The sequence below is a fragment of the Triturus cristatus genome, chromosome 7, assembly GCF_964204655.1.
Source record: "Triturus cristatus chromosome 7, aTriCri1.1, whole genome shotgun sequence".
NCBI lineage: Eukaryota > Metazoa > Chordata > Amphibia > Caudata > Salamandridae > Triturus > Triturus cristatus.
The window spans coordinates 1,713,903,588-1,713,918,890 of record NC_140590.1 but is presented as its reverse complement, the minus strand read 5'-3'; the positions used below and the strand labels follow the sequence as shown (position 1 = coordinate 1,713,918,890).

The 15,303-nt window shown below is 42.5% G+C and overlaps 1 protein-coding gene across 2 annotated transcripts in view; it reads left to right on the top strand.

Moving 5' to 3' along the window:
* LOC146812859 (C->U-editing enzyme APOBEC-1-like) overlaps positions 1-14,984 on the top strand; it is a 119,641-nt gene extending 104,657 nt beyond the window's left edge. For both annotated transcript variants that reach the window (XM_085619930.1, XM_085619931.1), the window contains exon 5: positions 12,453-14,984. In XM_085619930.1, the coding sequence (XP_085476056.1) occupies positions 12,453-12,560 (108 nt within the window). In that variant the 3' untranslated portion in view covers positions 12,561-14,984. The remainder of the gene's footprint in view (positions 1-12,452) is intronic.
* Positions 14,985-15,303: the final 319 nt, after the last annotated feature.

Here is a 15,303-nt window from a genome sequence, read left to right as displayed (position 1 = left end):
GTAAGGATTTCCAAAGTTTGACAACTTGCATGAAGAAATAAATGCCACACTTGGTTTCTTCCTACTAGCAGGAATTTTTAAGCACTATGCCGGTCTGGGACGTAAATTCCTGGAATGGAAATATTTTATAAATTTTGCTTGAATTAATCTTAGCCCTTTCCGCATACGAGCACTGTGAGTGATGAACAGTAGTTTGAAAAAGTATATTGCTATTGGGAGACTGTGTAAAACCTTCAGGACTGGAAATGTATAGGTTCCAATGTTCATATTTAGAAGTAGTTTTGTTGCTAAGTTTTGGATTCTTTGTAGTCTTTTGATAGCTGAGAGCGGAGGTTCTTTTTATATTTTTAGGTGAGCGTAAGCGTACGACCTCTTGTACACTTTAGTATACATATATCTCTGTGGTCCAAATGCCATTCCTTGCTTCTCATTTGTTTGTTTCAATGTCCTTTAAAAATCCTAGCTTACTAGTGGCCATCCTGCCACTTTGTCCCTCCTTTTTCCTCCAAGGAGCAGGGACTATTTTATTATGTTTTCAACCTCATGTTACACTGTATTCTTCCTGAAGACAGCTCCCAGGCTGGCTTGGAATGCAATCAATTAATTATTGTGGTTTTAAGTCTAAGTGTACCTCCTTTAACTTCCTCTAGAAACAGGCACAAAAACACTGCAACAGCATGCCATCTAGCTATTGCAGCTCTAAATCATGTAAAAACAGTAAAACCACTACTTAAAAACAGCCATTGTTTCAGTTCCATTAAATCAACGCTTCAAATGATGCTTTAATATGCATGCTGCTTGTGTTCTTTCCTACCCTCCAAGACCTCTGCTTGGCTGTTGGCTGAGGGGCTGTAAGTCTCTGCTCTTCGTTTAGCGCTGAGGCCAAACTGTTTCTTTCTGGAAGAATGTTTCCTGTAAATATGCATTTTAATGTAGTACATTAAATAAATGCAGAACAAGAACACAGGGCCAGCACAAGGGCGGTGTTATCGCACTGGATACTGACTTCAGAGCAGAGGGGCCGTGTTTCCGAGTTTATTTTGCTTTTAAAAGCACTCGCCAACACATTCCAGCCCTCAAGCAATTCCAGACAATAGAAATTTCAAGATAACTCCAGTGATTAATGTTCATGCTGGAGGGATGGAGTTGTCTAGTGGAAGAAGTTTTGACTCATTGCAAGGTACCAGAGGGCTAATATTCCAGCTGCAAAGAAAGTGTACCATGCAGAACACAAGATGCATCAAATGTAAATAGGTCAGTGGGTTACTGCTTTTCTGTTACTTGCAGCTTATAAGTTAAAATCCTAACCTAGAACAGTGAATTTATAACTGTCATCATAGAACTGCATGCACTGCAAAGCTCAGCACCACCTCAGAACCAGTGCACCACCACCACCTCAGCATCACTCAGTATCACTCATCACCACCTCAGCATCACTCAGCACATCACCACCTCATCATCAGTGAACCACCACCAGTGCAGCACCAATTCAGCATCAGTGCAGCACCACCTCGGCATCAGTGCAGCACCAGCGCACCACCATCTTCACATTAGCACAGCACCACCTGAACAGCACCACCTCAACAACAGCACAGCCCCATCCATACATCACAACCTCCTCATCAGTGCACCACTAACAGTACAACACCAACTCAGCATCAGCACAGTACCAGCTTAGCACCAGCAAAGCACCACCTTAATATCAGCACTGCACCATCTTAGCTTTAGCACAGCACTATCTCAGCATCAGTGCACCACCACCAATGCAGCCCCACCTGAGCAGCAGTGCAGCACCAGCGCAGCACCACTTCAGCATCAGCGCACCACCACCTCAGCACGAAACCAACTCAACATCACTCAGCACCACCCGAGCACCAGCTCAGCACCACCTCAGAACCAGTGCACCAGCACCACCTCAGCATCACTCAGCATCACTCATCACCACCTCAGCATCACTCAGCACATGACCACCTCATCATCAGTGAGCCACCACCAGTGCAGCACCAATTCAGCATCAGTGCAGCACCACCTCAGCATCAGTGCAGCACCAGCTCACCACCATCTTCACATTTGCACAGCACCACCTGAACACCACACCTCAACATCAGCACAGCCCCATCCCAGAATCAGCACAGCACTACCTCCTCATCAGTGCAGCATCACCTGAGCACCAGTGAAGCAGCACCACCTCAGCATGACTCAGGTCCACCTCAGCATCACTCCACACCATAGCAGCCCCACCTCAGCAGCTACTCAGCACCAATACCGCACCACTTCAACATCAGCGTAGCATCACCTCAGCACGGCATCAACTCAACATCTCTCATCACCACCTGAGCACCAGTGCAGCACCACTACTTTAGTATGAACCAGTACCTCGGCATCACTCAGCACCACCTCATTATCACTCCTCATCAGTTCACTACCAAATCAGCATCAGCTCAGCACCACCTCAGCACAACATAAACATCAGCACCATTTTTGCATAAGTGCACCACCACCAACACATCACCACCTCAGCATCAGCAGAGCATCACCTTAACACAGCACCAACTCCGCACCACCTCTGCACCAGCGCAGCACCACCACCTCAGCATTACTCAGTGCCACAGCGTCACTCAGCACCACCTCCGCATCACGCAGCACCACCTCAGCATCACTCAGAACCACCTCAGTAACACTCAGTATCACCTCCACACCAGCACACCACTACCTCAGCATCACTCAGCACCACCTGAGTATCATTTATCATCACCTGAGCTTCACATCTGCACCAGCACACAACCACCTCAGCCCACTTCAGCCTTCCTTAGCACCACCTCAGTGTTCCCTTGAAATATGGCATCTGTTGATTCTCTCCTAGTGCCTGTCCACTGCTTGTGTAGTAATTCAGGTACTATTTCTCAATCTCCACCCTCCTATTTTTTATGTCCCTTCATTCATAACAACAAATAAGCTATAATAAACAAGCATTTCAACAGGAAGGAAGATGTTGCCAGCATTGCAAGACAAAAAAAAAACTAGAAGACATTTTTTGTTAATTCTTTTTTATAGTCATTTAATTGTACATAATGTCTTCTTTAAACTCCACTACGTAAAACTCCACAACACAAAATACCATTCCACATACTTACACATAGCCCCACACCACATAATTCCAATACATTCAAAAACACATAATTACTATCAAACATAATACAACTGCACATCATACCACTTAATTCCACTACACAAATCCACACCGCACAGTTTCACACAACACAATACAACAACTAACAAGTCCAATCCAACCCACATCATTGGTACACATCATATACATCCACTTCAATCCGTAAAACATAGGTAAGAGTCATATACAATGCCAATAGCTCCAACTCTTTCCTTTTTCTAAACACAGATCTGATGCTTAGCTCCTACCTATTTGTTCTTTTCTGTCACCAAAAACGCAAAGCTATGCACACAGTTTCATGCCACACAATTCAGATCCACACATTTCCAGTCCACACCACATAATTTAACACCAAATCACATAATACAACTGAACAACACAATTACACAGCACACCAAATACATCCAATCTGCACCACACAATTCCACATTGTGCCGCAAAATTCAACAGCACAAAACATATTTAAACTGAACTACTTACCACTCTGTAACACACAACCCCACTCCACATAATGCCCATACACTGAATGCCACATAATTGCTAACCATATATTTCCAAAGCACACCTTGCCACATAATGCCACTACACAAATCCACTCTACACAATTCCACACCACAACTAACTAATCCAATCCAACCCATATAGTTCCACTACACACCACATACATACACTCCATAACACATAAGAAAAATACATTGCTATTTACAATGGCAATAGCTTCAACGCAAACAATGCGAGACTGGTTGCATTTCTAACGCTTGCTTAATCCTCCTGTCAAGACGAGTGTGACTGAACTCGGAGAACAGCGCATAGAAAATCGCAAGTTCATCCACTAACCACTAGATGGCAGCAGAGGATTACATGACATTTTCCTTGTATAAAACTTTGAAACTCATTTAATTAATAAAAGTTACTTCTAGAGAGTAGCAGAAGCATCGCACTTAATGCAGTTTAGCATTTTGGCCACACTGTGGTTATAGTGCGAAAAAGGTTTCAGCCTAGATGCACTAAGGTTTTTCGTTGGCGTTGTGTCCCTTTTATGGCGCAGCCCTGAATTCAAAATCGTCTTCACTATTTATTAAGCCACAGCAGATGTGTCAGGTAAGTTTTTAGGTCTCGCCTGACCCAGCGCATGCGCTGCTCTGGCGAGACTTTTTGAGAGGGCTCCAAAAAGTGCTGCCAGGCCAGCCTAGAGCTACAGTGCCTGTGCGCGGGGGCACGCGCCGTGCTTGACACGATTACTTTCACTTTTGCTTTGATGTTTGATCGCGATCACTTTCGCGGCCGCACGGCCACTTGGCATAACCAATACGTCTCGCTTTTGGGGCCTTATAAGTATTTAGTTATTCAACTGTTGCATGGCTAAACACTTATAAGGTCCCAAAGGCGAGACCTATTGGCTATGCCAATGCTTGTTTGTCACTGTTGTTTGTCATCTGTCGCCCCACCACTCTGCTGGAACACGAGCCACTACTAGAAGAAGTGTCGAACAGGTGCTCGGGAGGGCTCTCAGGGGGTTTTCACTTTAAAACACAGACAGCTCTTGTGAAGTGTGCATGGCCGCACACTTAGGGGCAGATTTACAAGCCCCCTGCACCACCACTGCGTCACTTTTCGTGAGGTACTGGTGGCGCATATTTACAAGGAGAGGAAAAGCCACCCTGCGTGACTTTTCCTCTCCTCGTAAATATGGCCCCTTCACACGCAGCACAGTGCGTTGAAGGGGTGTTCCATGGGTGTTGCTGTGGGTGTTCCCATGCAACACCCATGGAACAAGACACATCTCCAGATTTACGAGAAATTGTAAATCTGGAGATGCGTGTGAATGCTACGCCGCCCTAGAGGTGGCGTAGGGAGGCGCAACGAGGAGAAATGTTTTCATTTCTCCTAGTTTTTTTCCTCTTTCAATGCATGCTGCATTCTACAGCACGCATTGCAAGAGGAAAAAGGGTCCTGTGATTGTTTTTGTGCAGGAAGGTGTCCCTTCCTGCACAAAAGCAATCTCCCCACGACGCAGGCATTCTTGCACCATGGTGCATGGGTGCCTGCGCTGGCGCATGGCTGCAGTTTGTGCGTCAGCACAGGGGAAACACAGAGATGCGACATATTCTTGTAAATATGACGCATCTTTGGGCTTTCCAAACTAACGCAGCACGGCGCAGAAAAATGACTTGCTGCACCGTGCTGCGATACTTTGTTGTAAATCTGCCGCTCAGGATTCAATAGTACTATTCCTAACACAATTCATCAAGTAATGGCCAAAATATCTGACTTTGAGAATGTGTGTTTTTTTACATCATTGCTGTTTTTGTGAGCAGAAATGTACTCAGTTGCATGTTTTTATAGTTGCTCACTGAACTAAAAGAAAGGTAGATATACAAATAACAATTCTGGGGTGAAAAACAAGAAAGCCAAAACATATCAAAATAGAAAAAATTAATGGCAGTTAATACACTTCAAGGCTACCGTGAAATGGGCAACATTTGGTAGGTTTGAAGATTTGGCGGTCTCCATCCAAGGACAATTCTGTATAAATTAGTCCCTGAAGGTATATTTTGTAAAGCAAATAAAATATGTAACTTGGTAAAAATTGAAAGGATTTAAAGACCACTTAATAAAGGCGGGTGTTAGCATCCCCCCAAACCTTTATTTGCCAATTTGAAACAGAAAAATGCCTTTACAGTGACATTTTGCCCTAAGCTTTGGTAAAACAATTTTAAAAATGCTGTTATACAAGAAATGCACTATTTTCCACCTATACAGTTTTGAAAAATATAGTGGGAAATTAAGAGGTTTTTTTTAGAGCAATTGTGTCAAAATGTGGTTGTATTTTAATGTACGTGTTTATTAGTATTATACAGCACAAACATAGGTGGTGAGAGACAGAGAGCTGGAACCAGGGTGCATTTCACAGTGACATGACTTCTCACATTTTTAATTGAATTACATTTCATACATATTTACAGTTTTTAGCAATGGAAGTAATGTGCCCATTGTCACCCAATTCCCATTTAAATGCTGTTTCTGGGATTGGATCCAAAGCCTCCAGGTTCCCTCTTGCTTCTCCAGAGCGGGGTCAGATGAATAAGCCCAAGCTCTGTTTGTCCATGTACCCCCACCCCTGAGCCCCGCCACTACAGCTGTAGGATGTGCCAGGAGGTGGCACAGGAAACAAATACAGACACGAGCTACAGTTCCGGGACAAATGCTGATTAGCACATTAGAGCCAGATCAATTGGCTTTGGCAGGGCTTGTTTCTTTTGCTTTCAGCACTCATTGGGAATGCATGCGCGAGCTGCACCCTCCTCAGCACTCTCCCTTCAAGCTCATCCGTTGCTTCCTCCACACCGCTCCTTTCTGCTCAACTTCCTTTGTTTTTTTTTCAATTTTATTTAAACACTGCTGGCACACTGCTTCTCTGTTGCTCCCCATTTGCTGCACCTGCCTCTCGTCTGCTTTTATTTTTGGTTTATGGGTTACTGGTCCGGTTTGTAAATTAATTTAAAAAAGTTGCTTTATAATACTTTCCTTTAGACCTCTCACTTTTCTTAGACTGTAGTTGAGCAGCTCAGTAGGTATTTTATTTACATACTGGTTTTTATAGTCATGTTGATTTCATTGTAATGCCAGGGAATGGGATGCAAAGCAAAGCGTATGGCCGTGGGCAGACATGGAAGTGAGAAACTTGCCACATCTCTTTCTACCGTGATACAACTTCTGCCTTCCGGGCTCTGTGGTATTAAATGCAAAGTCTCTTGTAGGGGACAACAGCTTGCAATTCCGGAGACAGGGAGAAAGCAAAAGTTCTAAGCAAATAGATTCAAAGACATTAATTTTGAAACTCGTTTGAAAGCAGAAAATGATGTGGAAACAATGCTTACGTGTGAAAAAGAATCAGAAAAATGTTAACTGACATATTATGATATTACATTTATGGAGGGTCAAACTGGGAAAATACTTTTATCAAATAAGGGGCAAAGTTGTACTTTTGAATGGGGATGCTTTACTTCTGAGAAGTGCACTTGATTTCCTGTCCTTCGGAGGGGCAGAACGGGTGTGAAGCTAGCTGTCTGTGACTTCACTTCCGGGGTGGTGGAGATGTGCTCCACCAGTCATGTTTGTTTTCTGTGAAAGCTGGTATTAGAGCAGAGGTCTTCAAATGTTTTTACTCTGAGCCCCCCCTCTCCCTCGAAGCAAAATGTTTTGAGGTAGGGCCCCCCTCCAAGTCTTTGTGGCAAGGACTGTGGGAGCGGGAGGAACATGGCGCGTGCTGTGAGCGGGGCTTGGGAGATGATTTCAGGAATACTTTTTCTATAGCTTATGAACTGCACTAAATATGAGACTTATAAAACAGCAAATGCATCAAACAAAAACAGATATTATCCCAAACAAACTGCTCCCCATAATTGAGGTGTTGTGAGCCCCTCACACTCTTTAACCCCAATCCAACTATACCTTCTGCACTAAAGATAACTGCATTCCTGAGTAGCAGGCTATCTCCTCTACATCTTTTACTTTTTCCCCACCATGACGGATCATCACCTCGGTCCTAATGCTCGAAAGGAAAATAAGCTCTGATGCCCCTTTTCTAAAGTTAGACACCATAATTGTGATGCAATGGGCTCCTCAAATCCCTGGGCCCCAGTCCTGATGCATCTGCTTTCTTAATGATAACCAGCAGTGGCCACCTACATACTTGGTAGCCATACCAGCTTCACTAATTAATGTCCCTTAAAAAAGCAAAAAAACACTTACATTGTGCCCTTCTTTGGGGTGTCTCTCTGAAGAATCTGTCTCTTGCCATTTGTAAACACAAAAATGAGTCCGCATATAGTTCTCCCTATTCTGGGCCTTCCCTTTGACAATATCTATGAATCTCGCTCCTTTCCTCTGTCTTCTGGACCATTACTGTGAGGCCCCCAGGGTTCGAGAGGATTAGGGCTCTGCACCTGAATGCAACCCTGCTGACCGTCTACCTGCCACTCCATGGACTCGGCTTTCACCAAAAACTGCCCCTGAATGGTTAATATTGACATTGAGGTGCCTCTGCCTGAAAGCGAAGGGTGTGGTGGTAGTGCAGAAAGTTAAAAAGAAACCAACCTTCTTACCAGCCATTAATTGATTGAGTCACTCAAAAACAGGGCCACTGGAATTATGAGTTTCTGCAGCAGCAGCGTTTTCCACATAATTATCAGTTCACTGCATTTGCTACTTAATCTGCAGATTTCAACAACCAAAAACTTGATTCTAGCTCAACGGAACAAAAGGTACTTAAAGCGTGACAAAGTGTTCGGGAGCAGTGGAAGGCCCTTTGCAAAGATTGACTGGTAATCTTGTAGTTGCTTACTGCTGTATTTGGGTGTTAAACTGATACTAATGTGCTGAAATATTTCCCCTGACAGCGGTATCTTGAGTTAAAATGACAAAATAATGAAGTAATGCTAACCACAGAATGTGGCGCATTGTGCCGCATAATTTAGTCAAACCTGCCGCATAATGTTGTCCTCTTCTGCTGAATAATTCCAGTGGCTCTGCTTGGAGCTTCATGTGGCAAAGATCTATTGTTTTTGAGATGTAATGTAAGGGTGTTATCAGCTAAGATCCGGAATAGTGGAGAATCTTATGAAAATGTCTGCATTAGATACAGTTTGATTACTTATCACTAAAAAGTATATTTTGTAAGAACTGCATCATTTTGCAGCAGCCTAGCTTACATGACTTACATATTCAAACTGCTTTCTGCCACAGGCTGGGACCTCATAGCACTTTAAACAGGGCCATTGGAATTATGCGACAGGAGCAGGCCAAATTATGCAGCATGTATAACTAAATTCTGCAGCAAGCAAAGGCGAATTATGCTACATAATGCTACATATTTTGTGATAGCATTACTGCATTCTTTTGCTATTTTTACACTTGTTAACACTGTCTTGGCCTTTATTGCCCCTCATAAGTACCACGTTAACACCCACATGTAGCAACAGAAAGGTGACCAGTCAACCTTTAGAAAGGGCCTTCCACTGTGAGGTAACGTGTTGCTGCATTTTTAGCAACTTTTGAACCGATTGAGCTAGAAACAAGTTTTTTTTAAATCAGCAAATTATGCAGCAGATGATGGATTATGTGGCAAATGTGGGAAATCCATAACTATGGGCTGTGAGTGCAGATTGAGTGTGAAAGTGAAGGGTGAGAATGAGGAGGAATTCTCTGAATGCAGGGTGCATTCCCAGACACTTGAAGTAAATCTGCATGTTATTGATGGGTACGTAGGGTTTCAGATATAAGTTAAACTATTGCTATTATGGCATTAATCAGGGATGAAGGGTGAAGGAAATAAATAATGTGCTGATCCCGCAACAAACTTCCAGTTTTATGATTAGGATTGCTGCTCATTTTATCGAATGCATAGACAGTGCAAAAATAAACAGTCACCTAAAGCCCTATTTTCAGCACTTACCTGTGCATACTTCGAACAGCAAATATAAATAGGAAGCACTTTTAATTGTGTTCTAGGGTTGCCTGAATGAGTCATAACTGATAATTAAAGAGAACAGATAGAAAAGTCACATTATAAATGAATACATACTTTTTTATTTATAACCCTATTTAGTGTCAAGACAAGGTCTTTGCAGGCTCTGTAAACATACATGGCTTGGGTTTTTTCTATTGGCAACCCTACTTTAGATTCTATTTTATTTCATGAATTGCTTTTTCACAGTACAGCAGTAAATGTAAAATACAAATATAAGGAATAGGCAGAGTGGGGGCCCAGGGGTTACTTGAAACAGAAAAAAACTATGCCTTGGTAACCAGTTCACAAAGGGATGCAAATGGTCTTTAAAGACATGTGAAAAACTCGGGCGTGCCGGAGATAAGACTCCAGACTCCGCCCAGCCAAGCCCACAGCAGCACACTCACTGACCTCCGGCCCCAAGTAATGAAGACAGCCTGGAAATGCAGCAAATAAACATTGCCGCACTTCCAGGCAATCTTCATTTACATGTGCATGCAGAGGCCTTTGCGCCCCCCTGGGAACCCATCCACACCCCCCAGGGGGGCACGCCCCGCAGTTTGAAGACCTCTGTATTAGAGGGATGCGAAGAAGGCCCTCTATAGGTGGATTAGATAAAAGAAACGGAATGCATGGATGTTGTAGAAGCAGAGTAGGGGACTAGGGTGGAGAGCGGGTTAGTGGGGTGGAGGTGGAAGGGGGAAGGTACGCTTCTTCTTACGGCCAGAGCTGCCAATTTTGGAACTGGAGAACCAGGTTTGAATCCTGGCGTCGGCTCAACATCCTGTGAATCTCTTCTAAAAAAAATGGTCCTAAACTTGTGTAATGTAATGGTACTCATGCTAATGTAAAGCACTCCTTTGGCCAAGCACGTGCTATATAATACTGCAAACATTAAAAAAGCCATTCCAGTAGAGGCTTAAACCTTTAAAGAATGAGGGCAAATAGATAGCACCGAAATGCACTGTTTCAGCTAGGGAAAAGACTTGGAACTACATGCTTTAGACTAATTGACAACTCCCTAAATTGTATTCATTTTGGGTCAGAAAGTTCCGCACTCTCAGCTTCAGTATTTTAACTTTTCATAATTATAGTTTTGCCCACCATGCCACCCCTGTGCCACAAGCCATGTGCTCCACCCGACTAATGACCGGTCGTGGCAAATAGCCTTCATAACAGGCAGTGGTGACCTTAACCAGTAAGATGAAGCAGACTGAGGCTATCAGTCAAATGGTCCACAGATATATTCACATTTTGGATGCGGACATGTGGAATTTATGCTATGGATTAGTTTAGACCTCAGTGAGATGGGCATATAGACCTGTGAAAATGGTGGAGCCCTGGGCTGGAGTTCTTTGAGATAGAGAACTGCTATGAAGATGAATGAATGCACTGAGTGAATGCTGTCAGTAGAAGAGGCTTGCATATCAAATCTGCTAAATATAGCTCAATGTAGAGGTTTTATTTTTGTTTTAGTTATAAAAAATTGGTATTTGCCAAGTATGATTAGCTATGCAGCTATAATTTCCTTGCACTACTCACATTCTCACCAATGATGTTACAGATCACATCATAGATGAAACCACTAGTGGCATGGCAGCATCCATGCCCTGTGTCGATTGCCACTGCACAAAAACTGTGCTATACAAGCCCTTCAGCAGTGCATAGAGGACTCATTTCCATTACCTTGCCAAAGCCCTACGCACCGTAGCCGACTGCACTTTGTCTTCAACTTTGACCTTTCAAACCATACATGTCGTTTCAATTGATGATTATAAAAACTGTGCTGTATTCACACTTGCAAAGAGTAGATGTATTAAAAGACGGTAATTTGTGTTTCTACAATGGTATTGTTAATGTAAAGGTGGATGTGGAATATGATGTCACCTGTGGTGTGTCTGGAAGAGCCATTTGTACAAATGGAATTGTCCTATTTTGCACTAGTGCCCAGTTTGTAGAATAGAGTTCATCTGGCATCTGGTGACAGAAGTTCTTCGTTGGTGCAGCAGTTACCCATTTTTGTGCCTTTGGGAAACTCCTGCTGTTCCCAAAGGGCTGTAGATGCCTTTTCAGCCTCTTCTGCAATACAGGTTAGAGAGTTGCACATTTTGAACCTAAGTTATCTCATGGGGACTTTCACTCATTTGCATAATGTCATGGCTTAATTTAAATAAAGTAAGGCCTTTTGAGCTGAACTTGTACCTCATTAATAATACAGACAAGGGACCAGGGGAAAGTTGACACAAAGTGCTCCTCTATGAATGTGGCAGTATTAGCATAACCCCGAGAGCTTCCGCTAGGAGGAGCCACTTTGGCCCCAACAGCCTGCTCAGGCATCTCCTCACAGTCAGGTGAAGTCACAGACTGCACCCAGCTAGAGTATGACCCCTGCCAAGCTCTTGATAACCAGGCTGTCAGTTATAGATGGAGCCACCGTGTCAGGAGTTCCAGAGACCCAGGACCACACATGGTCAAGTGACCACCACCAGCTTTGAGTCATCTGCCCAGATAATGGCAGGAGTCCCATAGGAGCAGTACTCGTAAACATTAATGGCGCACATCCCTTTCAGCTGCATGCTTGTTAAATCAATCAGAAAAATGTGGCAGTGCCCCATAAGCCTACAGACCTGTCATGTTCACCAGAAGCACCATGTGTCAAAACACAGAATACAATTCTTTTGTTTATGGATTGGGGTTGGTTGGCTGACAGCCTGACTATTGCAAGTCTTGTAGACAATGGTAATTTATTTTCCTATGTGTCTCTTCTGACAGGAGTTTTCAATTTTGGGGTGGTTCATCCCACCTTACGTGCCTTTAATTCCTGCCACCCCTTCTGATCACCACCAGATGTTGGAAAGGAAATTCTGGAGAAGACAGTAACCAACCAGTCTGGCAGAAAGAGATGTTCAGCATCCCTGCGTGCCACGTACAAATGGATGCTCACTGAAAAACATCAATGGGGAGTCCACCAGTGAAGTGTGAACCATTATCTAGCCTGGATCAATATTTTAGCAGGTCTCAATCATGATACAGTCACCAGGAGTCATATTAAAACACATGAAAACCTGCGTTCCTGTATAAAGCGCGTAGTCGCCTGTAATAAAGAAATGACATGGCCGTTCAACTGCAATAACTTATTACAGCTGAGTTCTGATGTCGCAATGCCTGCTGCTGGAGCCAGTAGCCGAAGGTATAGGCAAGTCACACAGCATAATAAAAGCTCAGCTTCAAAAACGAAAAGGAAACATGGCTTTTCCTTCTTCAGCTCTGTTGATGAATATCAGTGATAACCAGAAAGAGATATTCATGGCAACTTTTTAATTTTTCTGCACTTTTGATAATTATAGGAAAGATAGAATCTCCATGTATATTTCTACACATTCATAGCTACATTGTTTTTTAAAAATTTGACTTGTATTAAACCAATTCTAATATATTTATTTGCAACAAATATCTAACTGCTTTTTGATGTATTTAATTTTGCACTAAAGATTCTCATTTTATTCTACATGTTTACAAACTTCCTACCTCTTTCACATGAAAGAGCAACACGCCAAGGATTTAAGTTTTTTGGGGGAAGGGCGATAATGTGGACATGTATTATCAGGCATAAAGTACCCCTGCTGTATATCATAAGGATATTGAAATATCCTTATAATGTATCACAGGGGTACTTTATCCCATCTATAAACCGCGATCACCATATAGTCAAAGGCAAACCTGCTGCTCTACTGACTCACATCCACATTCCCACCACAAGCCAAACTATGGCTATGTGTTCTTAGATGAGTCCTTGTGGAAGTCACGTGTGGAATTTCCAGTTCAGTGCTCATTGCACTCAAATTTACTCTGTGCCTGAATGGCCACAAATCTCCAAATTCTGAGAATCCAGGATATGTTCCCTCATGGGAAGAATGATAATTATTGGAGGTGGTGTTCTGAGATATTGCTTGAAATATAGATATCTAAAACATATTTTCCTCTGTTTTATTTTTTAATGCCATTGTAGGGCTCAGACTTCCTTGGGAACTTTACTAAGGAGAAATTTGAAATTTTGTTGGGGTCCATACTTCATGCAGTGGGATCCAAAGGTGTCCTAAAGAAGACGCTGAGTAGGATTCGCGGCACAGACAAAATAGTGAATTGGAATTCTTTGATGTTGTTGTAAGATGGCCCAGAAGTACATTATGACTAAGATCTAGAGTGCAAGTCAAAGATCCCCTGCCAGTTGCAGTAACAATGATATTAAAATAGTTGAGCATGACTATATGAAATTCTTTTATGAAAATAAACTTTTAGGCCAGGTAAAGCATGGAGAAGAAATGTGAAATATAATTGTTGTCAATGACACTAAGTGCTTCTGGAGCATGGTGGTAAAAAACTTTGATCAAAGTAGTAAGAACACTAGGTACTTGGTGACAAGTAAGAGTTGGAAATCGTTCTTGGATTCTCTTTACACAAAGGTTAAATTTGATAGATTGGTCAGTATGTTCTCCGCTGATCATAGCGTGCTTTTTTTAAAAGGAAGACGTAGCCCTGGTTTTGAGATCCTTACCAAGAGGAATGGCAGGGGCCTGGATTGGATCATCAATACGTTGTATATGAGTAACGTTGACAGTGTTATTGGAAGGAGTCACCCTCAAGGAAAGGACACTTGACAGAAGTAGTGATGTATAGATTTACTGCACACATACAAAGGGGGCTCTGATTGAGTCAAACAACTTTCTCTTAACAATACTGCTGGATTTCGCAGGCAAGATATTTACAAGCCGTGACACATGTCTTGAGCAAGTATGGCTTCTCTCTTATTGTCTCCTGAGCTTTGGTACTCTTGGAGGGTGGTAAAGGCTTGTATGGCTGTTTAGCTCTTCATCATAGCCCAGCTAACAGTCTTGCACAAAAAAAATACAAGACCTAATGCTCTGCAGACTGATACAGCTACAATACCAGTGAGGCGACGTGCAAAAACGCAACACTGCATACATTGTAAGTGAAGTTACAATAACCATCGCATAGTACATGTGGAGTGATTAACATGTCATGAGACTTACAACGAACAATGACTAAGGGTAACTAGCCTTTTGCCCCTCTTTGTGTGTTGGGTGTATTAGCTCTAGGAGACAACTGAATACGTGTGTAGTCAGACCTAAAAAATACTTCACTTCAAGTCCACTGGTGTTGTAATGTTTGAATTTATTAGATACCCATAGTAATTCTACTCAATAAATGAAAGACACAATAGACAAAAGTTGGGAGATAAATGAAAAACTACTCTGCATGTTGAAATTAAAACAATCAGTCTAACGACAGTCAGCAACACAACTGTTTCATTGGTTCTCAAGTTCTTAATTTAATAATGCAGAAATACTGCCACTACAACAATTTACCTTGAAAATAAAATTGCAAAACACATCACTAGAATTGCTATATTAGTTAGTACTATTATAGTAGTTACCTTATTTTTTGTTTGAATCTGTTTTATTGAGATTTTAGTTAAGAATACAGACAGACAGCGTATATATCTCCTTTTTGAATCAGCCATGCAGGTTGGTTTCTTAATAAACAGCGTTTAGTAGTACAGATGCATTCAGGTTGTGTTTCTGTCTCCAGCTGTAACATGCAC